The sequence below is a fragment of the Lepisosteus platostomus genome, chromosome 10, assembly GCF_059453375.1.
Source record: "Lepisosteus platostomus isolate fLepPlt1 chromosome 10, fLepPlt1.hap1, whole genome shotgun sequence".
NCBI classification, from domain to species: Eukaryota; Metazoa; Chordata; class Actinopteri; order Semionotiformes; family Lepisosteidae; genus Lepisosteus; species Lepisosteus platostomus.
In genome coordinates this window covers 12,093,292-12,114,923 of record NC_142620.1, presented here as the reverse complement: position 1 = coordinate 12,114,923, position 21,632 = coordinate 12,093,292, and the positions used below count along the sequence as shown (strand labels likewise).

The 21,632-nt window shown below is 40.4% G+C and overlaps 1 protein-coding gene across 2 annotated transcripts in view; it reads left to right on the top strand.

Annotated features, from left to right (window-relative positions):
- Positions 1–6,843: 6,843 nt before the first annotated feature.
- The window catches only part of bahd1 (bromo adjacent homology domain containing 1), a 58,013-nt gene continuing 43,224 nt past the window's right edge, over positions 6,844–21,632 (top strand). The window contains exon 1 of one of the 2 annotated variants that reach the window (XM_088648203.1): positions 6,844–7,472. Coding sequence is in view for 1 of the 2 variants with exons in the window: in XM_088648201.1 (XP_088504327.1) it covers positions 7,969–8,017 (49 nt within the window). In the remaining variant the exon portion in view is untranslated. Of the gene's footprint in view, positions 7,473–7,946; positions 8,018–21,632 lie in introns of those variants that run through there. The other variant, XM_088648201.1, reaches the window with a different exon arrangement.

Below are 21,632 nucleotides of genomic sequence, written 5' to 3'. Positions count from 1 at the left end.
AGTCTTTGCAGGCAGTGATTTTGGGAATTGTAAGCTGTTTAACATAGCCCACAGTGACACTGTATGACTCACGTCTGTAATTGCTGATGATCAGAATAAGTTCATCAGCTCTCCTCTTGCATTCTCCATTTTTCATGCATTTTCAGTGCTTGCTAGGGAATTACTCAGCCAGCAAACTATTTTTAATTTCTGTTACTCTCTTCATTTGTATTCATGTGTGTGCCTGAGTCAGCTTGTTGCATGCATTAGTTTCCCTGCATCCAGCTAATTTCCAGGAAGGTGCATACAGGACAGCGGGTTCCGAGGAAAAGCAGAGTAACGAGTTCAGATGTTCAAATGGAAAAGAATGACAGCACATCCTGCCTCTGCTCTGATCCCCTTTCCCTGCACGGCTCTAATTGGAGGCTGGTGGACAGCCATCTGTCAGCAGTGGCACAGACCGGGCCACTGTGTGCTGCCGCAGGGGGCCTTGTGTGGTCAGGTGTTCACATCAAACACTCACACCTGGCCCGGCTCTGGGGAGTACAGGTACTGTATGTCAGGCTCAACTTTGAACACAGCACTTGCCTTTGCAGTGTCTGATGCAATAGGACATCACATTCCTTTCTCAGCTTCACTGTGCGTGTCTTGGCTGTGTTCTTGATTTTTTAATAAGACTCCTTTCCACTTCTGTAGTCCGATTCTCTTAGACTGTTCTTTCCTTTAGTATTGTATAGATTTTGTCCTCATCCTCAGCCCTCAGGAGCTTGTACCGTAAAGATCTAACAGTGCTACACAAACCGGATAAGTTGTGTGTTTAAGGCTCGGTTCAGTTAGACTACTCTCCTCCGAGCTCTGCTTTGTAATTTCAATCTGCGAATTTGTCATAAACCTTCCTTAAAGCAGTTCATGCTAGAACATTTCTACCTCCCCTTAGTGTCAGGCGTTCTCTGAAGGTTTTTGTTTCTGAACTTGTCTATCTGCAACCTGAAGCTCTCTTGTCTGGTGCTGTGTCAGCTCTAATGAGAGGGCTTCAGAACAAATAATTTATTGTTTCAAGAATGCCACTCTGCATTTTTGTGAAAAAATTGCAAAAGGTTTTTTTAGGTTATAAAAAATAATTGCTTCTTTATAAATCAACTACTCAAAGTATCAGAAACTTGACCACACAAACTATAGCGTATGAACCGCGGCATTTTTCAGTCCAATTCCAATGATTTGAAAGCATTGATCAGAATCTACAATAATAAGAGCATAAATAAAAGTACATATTACAATTGTTTAATTCTGCTATGGGGGTGGCATGGCGGTGCAGTGGTTAGCATTCCTGACTCAATAGTGCTGGGACTCTGGCTTCAGTTCTGGACCTGAGGTGCTACTATATATGTTTTTTCTCTCCATTTTGCCGTTTGGTTTACTCCGGGTGCTCCAGTTTGCTCCCACTCTCCATAGACATACTGGTAGGTTAATTACCTGCTGGGAAAACTGGTCCTAGTGTGAGTGAGTCTGTGTGTGTGCACTGTGATGGACTGGCATCCCAGCCGATAGGTTTCGGCTCCCCCAGGGCTCCTGCAGTTCTTAGAACACGAGCAGCAGTTTGGATTGAGAGAGCACCACCCCTCTCTGGGTGTGTCTTGATTTTCTGGGAAAAGGGCACCGCTGTTCTCCTTTCTCTTATGTGATGCGATGATATAATAAACTCAGAAATATAACCTGTTTCTTAAGGTTAAATATAGTGACAACAGGTTAAATATAGTGGGGGTGGTGTGTCATTAAATATGGCGGCTGTACGGACCGGGATGGGCTAATTAAAGAGTGTGTGTGCTGAAAACAGTCAGTCCTTCTCCTTGAAGACCAAAAAGCAGCCTGTTGTCTGCCATTAGCTGTGATGCCCTCTCCCTGCCCCCTTCCCACAAATACAACGGGATGTGAATAAGAGGAAACAGTTCATTTCAAAGAGCATTGTTCAGCACAGTTCTTTTCTTAGTAAGATTTCCCTGGATGGCATCCTTCCAAGACTTGATGTTGTGGCTCTAGCCAAGATACTAGGTTGTGGGTAGCCATGATTCTCTCAGCAAATCGTGATATAACACGTCCAGGCTGCACAGGTGGAAAGATAAGGTTTAAAGATTTTAATTGAAAGAAAAATGTTATGCTTTCTTAGTGCTGCCTGGTGAAAATAAATATCAACCACATTCTTAAAAACAAAAAATTGAGTGCAATACAGTTTTTGCTATAAGGTTCATTGACAATATTACTGATCAAAGAAAAAAGTGGTTAAATGTCATGTAGTTAAAAAAACAGGTGGTTTTGTCATGCAAACAGGAGATGTTTCACTTGGAATAGGGTTATGGAAAAGCATATTAAGTTTTGAACAGAATTACAGAATTTTAAAGAAATGGAACATCTTGGAAAATGCCTTTTGTTAATCCACTCAGTTTTGATCATGTCTCGGTACTGTCCCCTGCCACTGCCTAATATTGACTAAATTAGCTGTGCTGGTGCTTTCTGCTAGAACCCTTGTATGTGCAGTGGGCAGGCACGGACTGTGCATTATTGCCTCTTTAACTGGTCAGGTCTTTTCCATCCCTGTCCTTTTCCATCCTGTGACTCCCAGTGTAAGAGTTCAAATTAAGCAGAGGTGTGACAGTGTTCTCAATGCATGCTCACAGACACTGTGACAAGGGCACTGTTGTGCAGTGAGTTGAAGATGTTGTTGCCAGCTCATGCCAACCCAACAGCCTAACTGCACACTACTGTTCAGGGAATCCCAGTCACATCTGGCTAACCTTGACAGAGGCCTGACTGAGAACTGAGATATCAGAACTGCAGGTCCTCAGCCTGTACTCATAATGAATGGATTGAGCCACTTGGGAGACACTTGGTATGTAACTTATATTATTTCACAATTTTTGTTTGTCTCCAGAAACATTACTTTCTTGCTGTAAAATAAAAAGCATGCACATATTTGTGCAACAGGCAGTTCAACATTGTAATCAAATATATGTCTATACAAAACCTGACACTGAAGTACAGTAACTTTCTCTGCACTCTAATTGCATCTCTGATATAAAAACCTGGATGACTCAAAATTTCCTTCACTTAAACATTGACAAGACTAAGGTCATGTTACTCAGCATCTCCCATCACCGGTGTAAAGCCAGTGGAGTAACCCTATCTGTTGGTGCCACTATGCTTGAATTTCAATCAAAACTGAAGAATTTAACAGTGATAATTCAATTCTGGCTTGACTTTTGACCCCCATGTGCAGACAATTGTACAAACATCATTCTTCTGTCTCAGAAACATCTCCAGACTGCATCCTATGTTGTCTTTCACTGTTGCAAAAAAGCTGGGCAACATATTTCTTTTTTTTAGTATTGACTACTGCAACTCTCTACTTGCTTTGGTATCTAAATCCACACTAAACAAACTTCAGCATATCCGGAATCTGGCAGCCAGAATCTGGATTGGGTTGCGATCACTAAGTGATCACTTTACGCCTGTCTTGGAATCCATGCACTGGCTTCCCATCACATTTTGAGGTGACTTCAAAATCCTCATGCTCACCTATAAGACTACATGGCTTGGGACCTCAGTACCTACAGGTATTTGACTTCTTATCTTTCTACTCCCCACCTCTCAACCTTCGGTCATTTGACTCTGGTCTCCTGTTTGTCCCACAAACTCATCTACATACTGTGGGTGACAGGGTCTTCTCCTGCTATGCCCCAGAGATCTGGAATTCTATCCTCAATGGTATCAGAGAGTCACCTCCCCTGAGTGCATTTACATCTAGACTCAAAACATTTCTCTTTTCAGGAAAGCTTTTACTTAATGAGTATGTGTACTTAAAGTCTGTGTCTGCTCCATTTTCCAAGTGGAGTGTAGAGAAAAGTGCTAAGTGTAAGGTTTATTTTATTTTTTTTATTATTGTTGTTCTTGATGATAATAATAATAATAATAATTAATAACTGTTTTTACACCTATTGTAAAGTGCCTTGAGTTGCTACTTTTAAAGGTGCTGTACACAATAATGTTTATTATAATAATTATGAGTGCTGGGTGCTAAACTCCTGGAAGGTGCTTGTGTGTCTTGTTCTAATTTGTAGGTGTTGTTTCCTGAATGTCTGGGTAGAGTTATATCAGTGTGTTTTAAACTACATTCAGTCTTCTCCAACACACACTGCATGGAGAATGCCAATGTTTAATATTATTATGGTGACCACCAAGCTGGAGTTATTTAAACGTGCTGCATGCTGTAACAAACAAAAAGGTCAGGTTTGTTATCAGTTCCAAGTCAGAATCATATTACTGTCCCCCTGCAAAATACTGTAGTCTGTTGCTCCTGAACTGTTATGGCAGCACTGTTCTGCTGCCTGTAAGGAAACAGATTCACAAATTCTTTCACACAATACTCCAGCCTGGGGTATTCCGTTCCAGAGAGCGTCTCTAAGTGGAAAAATAAACTGCTTTCCCTGGTGCTCGCTAGAAATCTTACTCAGTCGTACACTTGTGCCTAGCATGGCATCTGCTGTATGTGGGTGTTATCACCATAGTGATTCATCGTCTTTAACAAACCACACCAGTTACAATTACAATTACAATTACAACAATGGTACACTAGAGGTCAGGCTAACCAACTATGCGTGTCTAGAAAAGCAAAAATTAAGTAACTTGTGGTGGTATAATAATAATAATGTTTTTGAATACCTATTGTATGAACAATTTCCTTAATGTTCATTTATTTTTACTCATTTGCGCTATTTTCTTGTCAATATACTGTGTTCCTCTGACGGGTACAAAAAATGTTGGTTTCCAAACATCCACTGTATTTCAGAAGAGAAGGTCATTGCAGCGGGAATCTTCAGGGGATTTACAGATAACATTGTAACATTCACGAGTCCAGGCTGAAAGATCACTTCAGCTTCTTACTGTGGTTAATGGGGCGTTTCTATTCTCCTGCAGTTCACGTTTTTTACTTCCCCGCGTCAAAAGTCTCACTTAGATTCACGTTACTGTGCAATAAATTGTAATTATAATTATTGCTTGTAATTATATAATACTTTTCAAAGCCCTTCACATAAAGGCGAGGGGGTGGCATTTTATTCACCTCTGAAGTGCAGCGGCAGCCGACTCCGTGACCCATTACACGCCGTCGGCAGATCATGTAGGGAGGTGAGAAATGACAAGTTAAAGAAGTAAAATCGGGTGAATCCAGGTAGGGGAGCTCCAAATTGGATTTAGGCCGGACATTGGACTTTATACCCCCGCTATCACGAAGAGTAGTATGGGGTCTTCAGTGACCAATAGTAAGAATTTCGGGTTATCATCTAATCCAAAGGACGGAACCTTCTAGAGCCCGGTGCGTTCCCTGTCACCATTTTGTGTGAAAATTCTGGACCAGATGAAAGAGTCTCACCCTACTCGTCACCCAACACCACTTACAGCAGCAATCTGGACTTCTGGACCTATTCTCCGAAATTTCACACCGTTCATTTTCATAATCATGAAACCTTCACGGGGATTAGTACAGGCAAATCCTTCGTATTGACCAAGACGACGGCAGTAACTGTCAGTACACTGTCTTCACCACAGCCCTATGTAATCCTGTCCCAGTCAAACACGCAAAATAATTTATGAACATTAATAATTAGGCTTCCAGTTTCAACAGAGTTAAACTCGTGCTGGAATCCGTCTTTCACGATTTTGGTTGGAGATAGTGCCAATACTTTGATGTTTTTGTCTGTAAAACATATAGACCAACGTTTATATATTGAATATCTAAAAAACAACAACTGAAAACTAGGGAGATCTGTAGAACAGCGAATACCTTATGGATCCAGTTATGATCTTTAACAAAATACAAATACTTTGTAATCATTTTTGATCATCTCATAATCTGAACGTGCTATTCGTGAAAAAGCAAGACATCATTATTCTGCCATTTTTAAATATTTCAGGAGGTGATTAATTTTAAGGATTGTTTTTAATTTACAGCGTGATAGAGGATTCATAACATGGAAATGTTTCAGAAATGTAAATGCAGTACTGTATGTAAAAACCTACCGATAAATATGCACCACGTTTTCTATTTTAGACTTTGTTATAGACTACGTAGTAGACAAACCACGATAAATGAATGTATATTATGTACAGCATTTTGCTTTCTGCCCCAGGAATTCAGTTTATCCGTTTTCCGCTCAATACACCAATTATAATTTAATTTTCCCATTGAAAAACTGTTGGCGTGCTTTGGTCGTAACGTAGCGTTTAGGCTGAACATTGGTTTAATGTTCATGTGTGCAATGTTACATATTTCAAGTTCTTGCTTATTTATTAACTATATTCCGAGCGATTGTGGCCTCAATGGGGGAGTTACGGGTCACCTCTTCGGATGGCAAGACCCTGTAGCCTAATAGTTCACAGCTTCACAGTATGGATGACTTGGCAGATGGTGTAAAGAGAGCTCCTGTGCTGGACGCGTTACAATCTAGTGTCATTAGAAAAATGACATTAACGGAGTTCCTAAAGGCACTGGGGTGTGGCAGCATGTGTGGTATGGCTATCCAAAAGCTGAAGTGCGCAATTCACGGGTTAGCTACTGTATGACAATTTATCATAGCATTGAATCGGAGCATTTGAAGTTCGCGAGGTGTCCAATTAGTTACGTCTCCTAACATACATTAGCAAATGTAAGAGTGCGTAAGATTTCAGAAAAGGCAAACTGACATTCTGACATTCAACCTTCCCAACTTGTCAACGAAGCTTTCCATTCAAGGGGGGTGGAGGGCGGGGGGCCGTGTGAAACGCGTACGTGTCCCTTTAAGAAACTCCATGTTTTCCTAACATGTGATCTGGCAAGAGAAAAAGGATGATGCTGTTATGTAAAAAAAAGCATCGTAAAAAGTGCGTGTATGTGTTTGGAGGGTTTCGATTTCTGCTGCGCGATATTCGTCTGATTTTTGCACGGTTTTCGTAACAGAAAGAACAGCGGAGCGAGAAAAGTGGTTCATCTGTGCTAAACAGCGTCTCGGCATTTGTATACTGTATTAATATACTGGATGTGCTTAGCTGGAGCCTAGATGTAATGTATATGTTCATTACCTGCTGTAATCTGCTGACTCCCTTCTGTGGTGGTGGTAACTCGCTTTCGTTCGGATTTTTTTCCCTAATTACTTTTGAACCCTGCTCCGTGTGTGAAATCGGGGTGTTCTGAGTTGATCTTTTTTCCGTCTTTCATTTTTGGGGATTATTTTCACTTCGCCTCAGCTAGCGGGCAGGAAGAAGGGGCGAGCAAGGTTGGGCGACGGTGACATGTACTGAGAGAGAAATAGTGTGCAGAAGACAACAACAAGAGCAGAATTACCACACTGGAGAACTGGCCTGGGCTAGCGTTATCCACCGCGAAAGGTGACCTGGAAAACAGATCCCCCCCGCTATCAGTTCAGTTTGAAGTCTTCTTAACTAGAGTGTCGCCGTGTTCAGAAAGGGTAAGTACATGGATCTTGGCTTGTTTTTCTTTATATTTTAAACTTTTGAGTTTTTTTTTCTCTTCTGGTGACGGTGTTTTGCTTTGGTGGTGGTGGTGGGGGGTCATTAATGGATGGATAGATGTGGTGTGGTAAGGGAGTGGTTTTTAAGGTTAGCTGTCATCTCCGGGTTTCCTTATTTTTTTCGTGGGATACTTCTCATTTGATCCATGGAGGTGTAAAGTGAAAGGTGGCTGGTCTGAGTTTTGTGTGTTGAATTTCGGAAGAGAAAACCCCCTTTATGTCTTTTTTTTTAGTGTTAGGTTTTAACTTCGTATGCTCGGGGACCAAGTTAGGATTTTTCTAGATGGAGTGCACCTACTGTAAATGCAGTTTTGCAAAAAAAACTCATTTTGTCGGTTATTGTACGACGGGTTTCTGGCACAATTAGACCAGAAAGGCATATTATTTTAGGCGTTGCTACCCTACCTACAGGGAAGTGGACTAAACTGAAGCAATGGATACTGTACGTGCACTCGCAGGGATGGACTTGTTTGAAATTGAAGGTTTGTTCTGTTTATTAAATAAATGCATAGTTTTATTTTTTAGGTCAGAAATTTGACTTTTAATCTGACTCCTCGTTTTCAATAGCTTATTACTGGTAGCGTGTGTTTTATTTATTTTTTGGAATATGCACTTTATGTATTTTGCATAAAAAAGAGCACCCTTGTTGTTTTTGCCTGTGGTGATACACTGAATGAATCACGCACCTTGGATGATATATTTGTTTGCGGCCGGGGATTACAAAGTGGAGAAATTGTGTGTTGCGTGTGCTTTCATTATTACCCTCACTAATTAACTTTCATGTCCATGTTTTTTAAGTTCAGTATCGAGTTTGATGCGGTAGGAGCGGAGAGGAACTGAGATGCGTGTCTGTTGGGTAATTCATGTTTGTAAATTTACCGAAAGACGCAGCACAAGCTGCCCATTTCCTTTTCTAACTAAGGGTGGGGGGTTTGATTTGCTACGGACATCAGCAGGTGCAGTAGAAAGCCACTTGCTGTAATTCTGTGCGGTTTCGTGTTAAAATCACCGTTGGGATTTAGAGAGGATAAAAAAACAGGCTTTAAAAACGTTTCGCTGATTTAAGTTTAATAACATTTGCTTAGTATAAAAAGGACGTTTATTTGACAGCCACGACCAAAGAGACTATGCATGCCTTTTTCTTTTAAGTCTTTAACATTTTCTTAACAGATCTCTGTGCTGTCCTGAAGAGCCCACCTTATACATAATTTTTGCCTCCTGTTAAAGTGCGTTTTGGGGCTTTGATGGAAAGGAGCGGTCCTGTCATTACACTAATTTTTGCGTTTTAGAGATCGTCCGCAAAAGTGTGACTGATACATTGTGGAGTATTTGGCAATGTATGACTTGGCAGTAGAAAGTTCTAGTTATTTTTTCCATCATACGCCAGGAGCAAACGCAAGTTGGAAATAAAAGGTGGACTTTGACTTCGGTTGAACATAAGTTGATTGCTACACAGTACAATAATGCAACAGGTATTTGTGAAACAAAAACGCAGTATGAGCATTTGAAGATAGTCTCCATAGATTTCACGACATAGACAAACACTCGTTGGAGTGTTAAAACGCGAGTTGTAACTACAGCTCTAACAATCCATCACAAAACTCAAAATTTCTTTTAGCCATGGATTTGATGGTATATACAGTAGTATTTACTTTTTGTCGTATGGAAATGTTCCTGATAATTGATCGCATATAATAGATGAACAGTTAGCTATCTGGATGAATCGACGAAACACCTTTTTAAAACATCCGTCTATTTTATACGGACTCGTGTGACATTGTATACTAAATGTAAGATGCTCCATGCTGACCTTCACACAAAGCTTCTTACTGACCCGGTTTCATAGACTGTTCTGGGATAATTTGATTCAATTTGAGTTTGTGTTTAATTCTTTACATCAATTAACAAAATATCTGCTTTTCTACCCTTCCTAGCGTTTGAAGGGCACGATCATGATATTAAAACGGGACTGAACGACGCTTAAATGTTTCTGCTTCCACGCGTTAAGTTAACCCAGTGGATTCTTTTTCAATCTGTTGGATGCTTAGCTAGTTGTAACATGAGAACTGTTATTTTTTAGTAGAAGTTAAAGGTGGTGAATTTGGGGTTTTCTGTCAGAAACGCTTCACTTTTTGACACTTAAACACAAATTCTAGTGTATGAGAGCCATTGAACAGACCATTCCAGTAACCAGGTGCAAGATCAGTCCTAACACACAAGCCTCTCATTGCAGCGTGTGTGTTGACAGGGAGTTCACGTCTTCTTATATCCCATCAGAAGTAGCTGTCAGGACAGCATGAAGACTTAATTGTTCCCTCAGTTAAGGCAAGAAGGTGGTCATGTACAGTAACCCCAGCTGAATTGGGAAAGCAAAACCACATGTTTGTGTATTCAGCTCTTTCTGCATGATTGTTCCTTGAATGAATAATCATTGGAGCTCATATTGTTTTTATTATGAGTAAAGGTTTGATTCGTAGCCCAATAGAATAGTCTGTTGTACGTCCTACGTTTTTGTATACATTTTCTATGTTATTCAAAGCACCTAAAAAGAAGGTCTCGCCACAACAGCCATAGAGAACAAAAAAATCCCCTACTTTCACATACATACGATAGCCTTCTGTCATTAAATGATCTTCATAAAACTCGGAGCTTATTTTCAAATCATGACGTTTTGAACTGTCTAAAATATTCAGTTGAGCCTTTCTGTTCAGTACCTTTGTTTATTAATCTAAAAGGGCATTTTACAGTTCTTAGCAAAAACAGATTTTTAAAAACTAATGGTCTCAAACAATCTTTGAAATCTACAAAACGTATAAGACATTACTGATTTGTAACAGTAATCTTGTTGAGTCTGATGGGCTTATAAAATGGTAACAGGTCACAAACACAGATTTTAGTTGACTTTTAGAGGGTTCTTAAATCCAAGGCTCTTGACCTGCAATGAGAAGCATTTAAATGACTTTTAAATTAAGTTGTTACAATGCTACCATAATGTAAATTTATGGTGAGATACTGTATTAAAAGAGTTTTGTGTTTTTCATGCGATATAAACAGCACTGATAGTTCACAATGCAAGGTAGTTCATAAATCATGTGTTATTTAAAAACTGTGTGGAGTGTTGAACCCAATGTTCTGTAAAATAAGTTCTAGCTAAGTGAATGTACAGGTGTTTTAGTGCTGATATTAGCAGAAACAGGATACTGAAAATGTTTCTGGCAAAGAACATAGTACCAAAGAGGCAGATAACCTTCTCAGATGAGGCCCTTGTGAGTAGACAGTTTTAAGAACAAAAGAAAGGTGACAAACTGGAGGAGGCTATTTACCCAGCATAGTTTCTTTGGTTGCTAGTAGGTCATTGATCCAATTATCTCTTTCAGCCATTTCTTGAAAGAAGCCAGTGGCTAGGTAGCTTGTTACAGGCACCCACAGCTCTTTATGTAAAGAAGTTCCTTCTAGTCTCCCCTTAGAGTTTGTGTCCTCTGTTCATATGTCACTACTGATTCTGAAGGAGTCCATTGGAATGACCAGACATCTCGATGCCTTTCAGCCAGCTGAGTAGTTAAAGCTGGTCCCAGTGTGTATGCACCTGTGTCTGTGCGTGCCCTGCAATGGACTGGTATCCTGCCCAGGATGTATCCTGCTCTGCGCCTGTTTCTTGCTGGGATAGACTCTGGCACCACCGCTACCCTGTATTGGATAAGGGGGTTAGGAAATGGGTGGGTGGAAATCAGGTCCCCCCACACTCCTTTGTTTTCAAGTCTGAGAAGATCCGTTTCTTTTAGCCTGTCAGTGAAGGGCATTCCTTTAAGCTCTGGAATGTATCTGTTCAATCTTGTTTGGACTGATTCCAGAGGAGCAATATATTTTGTGATGTGATTTTCAATTTATGCACAGAATTCTCAATGAAGTCTTACTAGTTTATTGTACCTTTTTTACATAACATCCTTTGATATAAATTATACACTTAAAAATGGTTTCTTACCATTCTCATTATCAGATATTTTATTCCCTGTGTCATCTAGAGGGGAAAAATGATGACAAATGCTTAAATCTTTTTTCTGAGATCTCTACTTCACGCTCAGTGTTTACTCTTCTTTTTATTCTTTTATGTTTCTTCTACTTGTTGGTAAGGCTCTGCACCGCATGTCAGCATTAAATTCCATCTGCCAGATGTATTCCTAGTGTAGAATTTTGTTTGTATTTTTTTAATGTTCTCTGCTGGTTCTGTAGTGTTTATCATTCTGATTTGGTGTCATCTGTGAACATCAGTAGTGTGCTGACTGTTTATCCAAGCCTAGATCAGTGATCCTCTCCTGATCCTGGAGGGTTGTAGTGCACCTCTGGGTTTTATATTGTACAGTAGGTATCTTATAAAGAATGAGTAAAGACCTGGAAACAGTGGTAATATAGACCCAGTTAAGTGAACAGTAGATTAAAATGCATTAGAAAGAGCAGTATTACTAAGCAGATCCTTGTAACATTCCTCTGTTAAGGTCTCCTAAATTTGAGTATTCAATGGTTCTATTTCCATCTCTCAAACAAACTGTCACATCGTGGCAGTTGAGTTCTACTGCTGTATTGGAAATTAATATTTCAGTGAATGGTGCATCCTGTCCTGTTTCATATTCTGTCAGCATGGTTTGACCTTCTACTTCCTGACCTCCAGACATAATGCCTCCACATGCCAACTTCACCTGAGCGTCATGCTGCACATTCGCAACCTTTGTTAGCCAGTGATTAGCTGGGAAGATTGGTTTGCCCTTGGTAGCACTGATTGGCCCTTAAACCTCCAGAGTTGTTTTGGTCTGCAGAGGTGTTCCTATCCAGATGCTACAGAATAGTTACTACAGTTTCTCTATGTGATGCTTTTACACTGTAGTTTTGAGGATGGACTGTTTTTAACTAGTGTAATTAATGCCTTTACTGTGATATGAATGTCTTATGAATCATTTGGTTAAGCATGTACAGTACATAATGTGAAGTGTGACGTGAGTGAGTGAGCCACTCATGGCTTCACTGAACGTCACAGTCAGGTATGTCTTCCATCTCATCCTCTATTTATGTTTGTTTTTGACATTCTGACAGCACTGCATGATTTATGAATCGCTCATTTTGCAGCACATAGAGTGGATGTACTTTCTCTGTAAGATAAATCGATGGACATTCACCTGCTGGCTGTTTGTGAATAACTTGCTGATTCTGTAGCAGTCACAGGGCTGCAAAAAACATAAGCAGAGCCCTGGCAAAGACTGCGTAGCTCTTATTTCACTTTATTAACTTCAGTTTAACAAGCTTAAACCTCTTGTGGGGTGAGTGTAATGGTTTACCAGCATAGTTATAAAATAGTTCTAATTGTTCAAATACTTCATGCTGTGCTCTTTGTTTTGCAGGTGTTGTTTCGTTCTGTACGTAATGACTGTTCTGTGAATGTTAATGGGTGGCATGTAAATTGGAGAGCAGAGGGGATGTAATGAGCACAATACATTGTCTACTGTCCCTGAGGAGCCCAGACACCTGAAAACCAGAAACAGGCCTACAATATCAGCCAAAGAGACAAGAAACTAGAATATAACGTTCAGCCACTGTAGAGTTTTACCACATTTTTCATTAGCACATACGTGTTACCCTCAAGAATTGACAGGTGATGCAGAATCAGTGATACACCTGTAACTGTAACACTCCTGAGTGGATTTTAGGGTCTTGTACAGTAAATGAGCAGCATTTAATAACTTTGTAAGTGCTTTAGAGACTTGGTGGAAGTATTTAAGAATTTTAGACGATTGAAGACTAAATAAATATGAAAGTTTTAAGAATAATCAACAATATTATGCACTCATAGCAGATTATAGCAGATATCTGTTGGCTGGGCTTATCAATAACATTAGTGCTTAAAGTTTCTTGAAAAGCTGTACTTTATTATTTAATATTAACAACAACTAGGGTTATGCAAAGACAGGCTAAAACACAAGTTTCGTTATTTTGAACCAAGCAGTTTTTGGGGACACTTGATTTTAAAATCCTGAAAGGAACTTAACAAGGTCACTGCAGACCCGTACAGATTAATTCCTGAAACCAGAGGACTCATTTGTGTAGTAAAACCTCGATTAAAAAGAGTAAGAGGTTTTCCTTACACAAAGGTTTGTGGGTGTATGAAACAAGAGGCCAGACCTTCAGGCCCTGATGAGGTCAGTGCCTTACCTCTCTGCGTATAAATGCATACCCTCATGCAGAGATAGTCACTCCTGGTCCTGAAGGGCCCCAGTGTAACAGGTTCTATAAGAAACCTACCTGTATAGACCTCAATGAGTAAAGACCTGAAAACAGGGGTAATATAAACCAATTCAGTGAATAATAGATTAAAATGAAGTTAAGTTATGTGTCCATAGAAGAATAAACCCAGAGAACACTCCAGTACAGGAGGGAATATTGGTTTTGTGATCTGTTGGATTTACAAAAAAAACTGATTCAACAGCTAATTTGTTTGTTCCAAATGCTATGTCAGGTACAGTTAAATATCTTTTTATACTGAAGCAGAAAAGGAGTTCATCCAGCCTATTTTTTTCCTTTAAAACATCTTGATCGGCAGGTTTTCGTGAAGCCTAATTGGCAGGTTTTTAAGGGGGCATTTCCTTTTGACGATCATCTGAGCGAAGGCAGGAATCTTCAGCTGAAAGAAAAACCCACACTTAACACTGATAAGGAGATTCCAGGGGAGAGACGTCTAACGAGCAGTGTCATTGAAAGCATTAACCGTACAAACCTTTAGTGAAGTCCTGAGTAGAATTACGTCTTTCAGGTTGGGCAAGGTCTCATGTGCACATTGTGGGAGTGATAGAATGGAGAGCACAACAGCAGAAAATGAAGAGGGCTCAAAATAGATTTTACTGAAGAGTGCCTGGCTAAGGGTTTTTGAAGGGGGCTGTTCACCACATTTAGATGGGAGGTGTGATCTCCAGGGACTAACAATAGCAAGGTTAGTATTAAAGCCCGTATCATATAATGCAAAAGCACCTTCTCTTAAACATTTAGGGCAGCATCAAAATTCCAAGAGGCTCTTGGAGGCAAACATCGTCTGCTCAGTAAGTGCTCTTTCTCATTTTCATTGACCGTGGCTTGATGTTTGTCATCTCGAGTTAACTGCTGCTGCACAGGCCTTGTATCGGCAGACTGAAACGTTTCTGAAGGTCTAGGTAACTGGGAGTGATCACTGTGCTTCTGACAAGGGTGATTCCCAAAGGCTTTTCTGTTCTTTTGTTGTTTGTGTTAATTTTGTGAAGGCGGTTTCATGACTATTTTTAAAGCACATGAGCGTGGGGTGGTTGGCGCAGTGTTGTTAGGCTGGGGTGTGGGAGTTTGAGAAAGACAGAACAGCGGGCAGAGCAGGACAAGTGCAGCGCTCTGTCAGGGAAAGGGCAGCTCGTCGGCTGCTTTTCTCAGAGGTGGTTGTTTGTGGTGAACTGAGGGGAATAACGAAGGAGGTCATAGAGCTATTGTTCCTCCCTTAACGATAATTAGTCACTTATAAGGTGCTTTAATTCAAAGTGTCTTACAGAGACTAGGGGGTGAGCTGTGCATAGACAATTGCTGCTGCAGTCTCTTACAGTAGGAGCTCAGCTGTACATCTGACCCTGCAGAGCAGAACACAAGAAGGTTAACTTGCTTATGGTAAAGCACGGTGAGTCATTGGCAGAGCTCAGGCTCCTAGAACAGCCCCTTCAACTTCAACTGCTGGACTACTCTATATTCTGAGGAATTTATATATCAAGAGCTATGATCGTGGGAATGGTTTTTGGGCTTCAAGTACACTGGCCATGTTAGTGGCACAAGGATGGTTAAAAAGCAGCTGTTTTACTTGCTTTGAAATTTTGTTTCAAAAGGTACTTAGCCTGTAATTAGTTAGTTTTGTGACAGTGCCTCAGCCATAGCACCAGTGTTGTTTGGCTGCATCCAGGAACAGAACTGCAAAGGCAAGCGAGTGACAGTCAGCCCAGGCTGTCTAATGTGGAGCATGAATTCAGCTGGTGTTCTAGCACAGGTCCAGGGTGAGAATTGCTTTGGGATTGAGTGGCTAGTCCCAGCTGCGTCTCCTTCCTCCCCAAATCTCCCAAAATAAACGTTGTCGTCTTTGTGCGTGCAGAGCCTTCTTCATTTCCGGTGCCTGGAATGCTGGCTGTGAGATGCGCCTGCCTACACTGCCTCTTTAGCTTTTTCTGACGCCGCATCGACTTCTCCAGCCGTTGACTTTCCTCGTGTCACCCATCCATATGCTAATTTTGAAAGCTGCAAGTACGCATTAAAGAGGTAAATGCATGCAGCTCTCGAGCCCAGTAATCAACCAGGGACTCTTCCACAGCGAGTGACCTGTATTACCCCTCTTCTTCATGAAGGATAATCCTCTAGGATCTATTCACGTTCAAGGATTGGTTGAATTTGACTTTCAATTTGGGATAGTCTTCCTCTGTTGCCTTCCTACAACGTCATGTATACATCTACAGCTCAGCAGTTGTCCAAGCTGAAGTACATTTCTGTAGCTGTTCATCATTGCTCTCCGAGTGAAGGAAGTCTGCATTTGTGGAGCTGGGACTCCTCCCTCATTGCAAGAGGGTAGCACTACGTAAATCTCCTGCCACCTGAAATAAATGGGAAACAAAAGGTCATCTTTGGTATTTTTTTTTCTTTTTGTTTTATCTATTCACTTAACTCATTCAGATCATGCAGACTAGGATGATTGGGTTAAATGGGAGGGCAGGTCACTTGAATGACTCTAAAATTGATAGAAATACAGAATTTGAAGGAGCCTATTGCCTGTTAAAGACATTGCTACTGTCAGAGATCTTGCCATCCAGGCCACTCGTGTGAAGGGAACAGTGCCAACACTCTGTTTCCCTTGTACACAGAATGCTTTAATCATGGTTGCACGTACCAGTACACTTGTTCCATAGGCCATTCTGTGGAGAGCTCCTAATATTTCAGTGAAGTCTTTTCCCTAATGGATTCGTCTTTACAACTTTACAACTTACCAGCAGCAGACACTCCTGAGCATTTCAGTTTGTAGAAGATAATGTATTTCACATGGCCGGACCAAACTTCAAATAAAATTAAGGCTTCTGTGGAGCTTTGCCAAAACCACAGCTGTAAAATTTACAATTTTGTTTGGAGGTAAAAGTCATTGAACCCTAAGTAGGTTGTATACCCACGCTGCTGTTGGAGAATAAAGAGGAAACAAAGACTCTTGGCAATTGTGTGTTCAAATGAAGGTGACGGTAAATCCTGTTTACATATTGGAAAGTAGTTTTGAAACTACAAGGGGTGCCTATCTCTGTGCAGGTATGGATGGTATGTGGTATGTGTGCTCTTCCTGGTAAATTTGAGCTGAGAGTATGAAAAAAATCCATTAAAAATGCATCCTTTTAATTTCCTCATTGAATGCTCTGTTATGTATTTTGTACATGTTGTCTTCCATGACAATGACTGACATTTCCTTAAAGATCTGATTTACTAAAGCAAATGCAAGTCATTGGTGACTTTGCCTTAATCAGAGGTGGTAAACAGTAACCAGTAAATCCTGCATTCTAAATCTAAAAAAATGACATGCAGTAAGCGCTTGTAAAACATGTGTATGGTAGACATGTATGTTACATCTAAATGAACCCATCAGAGCGATCTGAATTATGCACCACCGTTGACTGCAATCTATCTCTGTGCTCACAGTTAGCAGACCTGAAGGTGTGTGACTGTGCAGCATGATTCCGCAGTGTGTGAATCATCTAGCAGTGGCACAAACACCAATGCACTGGCATCTTAGCTGCTTCCAGTTCTGCTAATGGCTTGAAGAGATCTGTGGTCTTCTGGGTGGATGGTACAGGATTTGAACTTAAAGTCCGAAGAATTGTCTGCTCCTGTCTGATCTTTTGTGAAGTGTCCACAACATTATTTTTTGTCGTGTTTTTTTTTGTTACATTTTTGAAACAGTTCAATATTCGCTTTCGCCCACAGTAGTAGGCAGGTTTTACACCCAGAGAAGAAGTCACAGCACAGCTGCAGTCTATATTCTGGGGAAATTGTGCTTTTCTCACTGATTCCTCACCGAAATTAATGACGCAGTGTTTGTTTTACACCCACTGTATTGCCTTTTATAAAAGAGAAGTGATGGTGACATTTTGTGTAGCTTTAATGATGTCCTGTTGATATTTCTTTTAGTTTGAAATTACAGCTCCATTTCAAAGAATATAACTTCAGTGCAGATTTACATGTATTCAAATGTAGGTAGCAATGCAAAAGTGGTGCTAAATTGAAGACCAGGGTATAGTTTTGTTTTTTGGACTCTGTGAAGTATTGTGAGCAGTAATTTGTATTAAGGGAGCAATGAACACAAAATGTTATGTTCCGTTTACTGTCCTACATGACAAAATTTTAAAATAACACGCATCGTCCCACACAGCACAGCAGCTGTGTCACAGAGTATCAGAGCTCTCAGTGGATTAATCATTCCCTCGCCTGCGAATGTGATCAGAAGTCCACTCTCTAGACAGCTTTGACTCACATTGCTGCCCTCTGCTTTCAGGGAGTACACTGCAGTGCTCAGTGATTTCTTCCATTTCTGCTTGTTTCTTACCCCGAAACTGTTTTAATTTATGCCCAGTTAACCTAATTTCCTTAAGCCTTGTGGATGTAACTACTGCAGACAGCCACACTGATCAAATGGCTTTAAAACGGGTCTCGAGACCTGTGTCAGTTTGGAGAACAATTCTGTTCGAAGAAACAGTGGCAAGCTTTGGACAGCAGAGAGCTCTTCAAGAAAAACAAGATCTCACTCTCACTTTTGTGTAATTTTGGTGAATACCCTACATAACTGGCAAGTGAAAGATTTGATGTGGATTCTGGTCTGTCTTACTCCCCAGACATGTTTGGTAGCATGTCCCCTTTGGCCTTTACAAGAGCTTTCCTGTGCTTTGATAGAAAGCAAAACTCTCGTTCCAGTAACGTGCTCCATTCTGATCTAGGACTGCAACACGCCTGAGCAAACAAAATGAAAGGAGTCGTGTATAGCGGGCATGAATACTTACTTCAGTATCTGTAGGCTTTTACAGAGATGTCACTTACATTAGTAAATGTACTGGAAATCTCTACCATTTTCTAGGGCGAACAAATATTCACGAAACCTACTGTAGATGAGACATCACTATTGAGTGTAGTTTAACATACAGTATTTATTACACTTCATTAAAGAGTGAGTAAAACAGCTGGAGGTGGAAAGACACATACACTTATCATCAGCTCTGGTGGCGATAGTTTCATGCACTGCAGCGTCACAGGCACGGCACGGCTGTCACTGTAAATAAAGAATATTGAGAGAGGACGGTTAGTTTGAGTGCTTCTTGGCACCTCATGACTTGACTTATAGTACATGTAGCATTACAGCAAAAGTAAAATAACCGCTTCCAACATAAACATCTTACATGGAACCAACACTGATAAACTTAACATACACAAAACGAAGTGAACATCATCACCAATGACAAGAAGCATTTCACACATTCATAAATCACATGTAGGAAACTCGGACATCTCACACAACGTATATTCATAATGCAGTGAATTTCCATGTGAATACAAGAAATTAAGTAAAGAATATTGAGAAGAGTGTTTTGCTTGTCCTCTGTTTATTAAAACTTAGAGTGTGACAGTCCTCTTCCCACTTGCCTCTCGGGTTTTCTAACCTCACTGTAGTGAATGGGAGAGAGGACCAGTAACAGGTTTCCACTGCATCACACTACACCTTTATTACAGTACTACTGTACAGAAATAACAATGGTGTTTTCTTATTCGTCTGTCCCTTACACCTGTTCATTTGCAAACCCCAGAAATCACTTTCTACTGCTGCTTTTTACAGGCGTCAGGGCACTTGGGAAGATATTTTAGGACTTTGATAAAAATTCTTCAGGTTCTGCTCATTCATCTTGTTTCATGTAAACTAATAAGTGTAACAAGTGCGCAGTGTTACATGCATAGCGCAACAACATTAATCTGAAATGGGAAAATGCTGAACTTGAATAACCTGCTTATGAATATTCTTAGTTTATTTGGACACATCATTTGCAGCTTGTAGATCATGTTGAAAAGCAATAAAAAGGCAAACAAGGTTAGGACATGTAAAAGCAGAAGTTAAATTAGGAAGACCTCATTTAGAATTGTCTTCAATTTTGGTCACCACAGTACAACAAAGCAATTGCTTCTCCTGTGTCAGTCTGTACAAGGCACTTTCTCGGCTCAGAAGAATGACACATTCTCACTGGCTAAAAAAAATGACTCTTTTTACTTTAACAAACACTACAAGAGGTCCTGATTTGAGTATTCACAGTCCTCATGGGCAGAAACAAAATCAACCCACTGGACTTCTTCACAGTCAAGAGTGAAACAAGAACCAGAGGACAAAAATGGAAGCTAAGGGGAAGTACATTAAAAACTGAACACAAGAGTACTTCTTTATTCAAAGGGTTGTGGGAGTCTGCACCAAGATATCTAGCCAAGCTCTCATTGCTCCTTTTAAGGAATGACTGTATTAAATCCTTGGATCAATAAAGCCAAATTGTGGGTCAGATATCTTCCTCTTGCTGGATCTGAATAGATCTTCATAATATATTAACCTTTGTGTTTCAATTACTCATGTGCACAGTTATTTTAAACATCAGTTACAAGTTTTGAAATTATGGGGACCTCATGAATGCAGAGCCAGATATAACTTTATGTAAACAGGGCAGTTTTGCTGCAGTGGGCTATTCTGTTATTTGGAAAAAGTAAAGGTTTATTCCATGCTGAAAAGAGAAGAAAAGAAACACACTGTTTCGGCCGTAGAGCCATCTTCAGGTTCTGATTAGTTTGACTTGAATATGCCACGGTTTTTTGGTGTTGCTATAATAATGGAAATTAGGGGCAGAAATTTGTTTAATCCACTAAGGTATTCATTATTGGATTTCTAAACAGAAAAAAAGGTTCTAATAAAAGTCATAGTAAGCCGTGTTGTTGGAACAGTGTTGTCCTTTACCAGCAAATGCATTTTTGTGTGGCTTTCAAAAAGGCAGTTAACCTGCCAGTTGTGGAAGTACCCCCTCCTGTTGTCAACAGTATATAAGTAAGGTCTCTGGACAGCCCAGCAAGGTTTCTTGCAGAGTTACTACCAGGGAGGAGTGAGCTCAAATTACAAGAAGACATGGTGTGCTCTGTTTCTGGGAAAGCAGTAGGGAGGCTACAGAATGTGAGGGATTTTCAGCTACTGATTTGTGCTGTTTCAGTCAGAAGTAGCTGTCCCTGCTGTCTTCTTGTCCCCGGACCCAGACAGAAATGCCTACATAGTGTCCGGTGCCAGTGGTGGATATGCTGGGTGGGGGGTTATGGTTACAACATGGACATATGATGCCTTTGGAAATTGGATTTCACAAGCCTTTTCATTTGATCTCTTGTGGACATTTGTGTATTTATTGTCTGCTTATTTCTTAATCTGGCAATGCTTTTTAAAAACATTATGCCCAATTAGCCTAATTTCCATCAGGATTGTTGATGCAGCTATTTTGTGTGCTGAAACCTTGTGCATTTCCCACAAACGGCGCCATGGCTTGAGAGCGCATCTTGAGGACACTGCCAGTACGGAGTCGGTTTCAGTCCACAGAGGCTATGACCAGAAAAAAAGATAAAATAATATCTCACTTTCACTTGTGTCGTTTCTCTGAATGCCATAGAAAACTGGCCATCAAAAACCTGATTTGGATCCTGGTCTGTATTACTCCTCAAGATTGTCTGGAACCGACGGGGTTTGTAAAGAACTGCATGATAGGGGATTCATCTGCCTGGGGAGTGAAGGCACAAGTAACATGTTAAGTTACATTGCTATGGTTTATTAAAAAGCTTACTGTAAAGTAGTATTTCTTATTCTAGCAGTGCATGTCCTGGGTGTAGTTTGCCTAGGCGACATGTGGCATCTTCACCTACAGGACAAGAGGCAGAAATAAAAGAGGAAATTGATGCTTTGAGCTTTAGGCTGAGTTGGCTTTATTGCAGAAGTCATTGACCAACAGACAGCGTTCCAAAGCAAGGCACAGG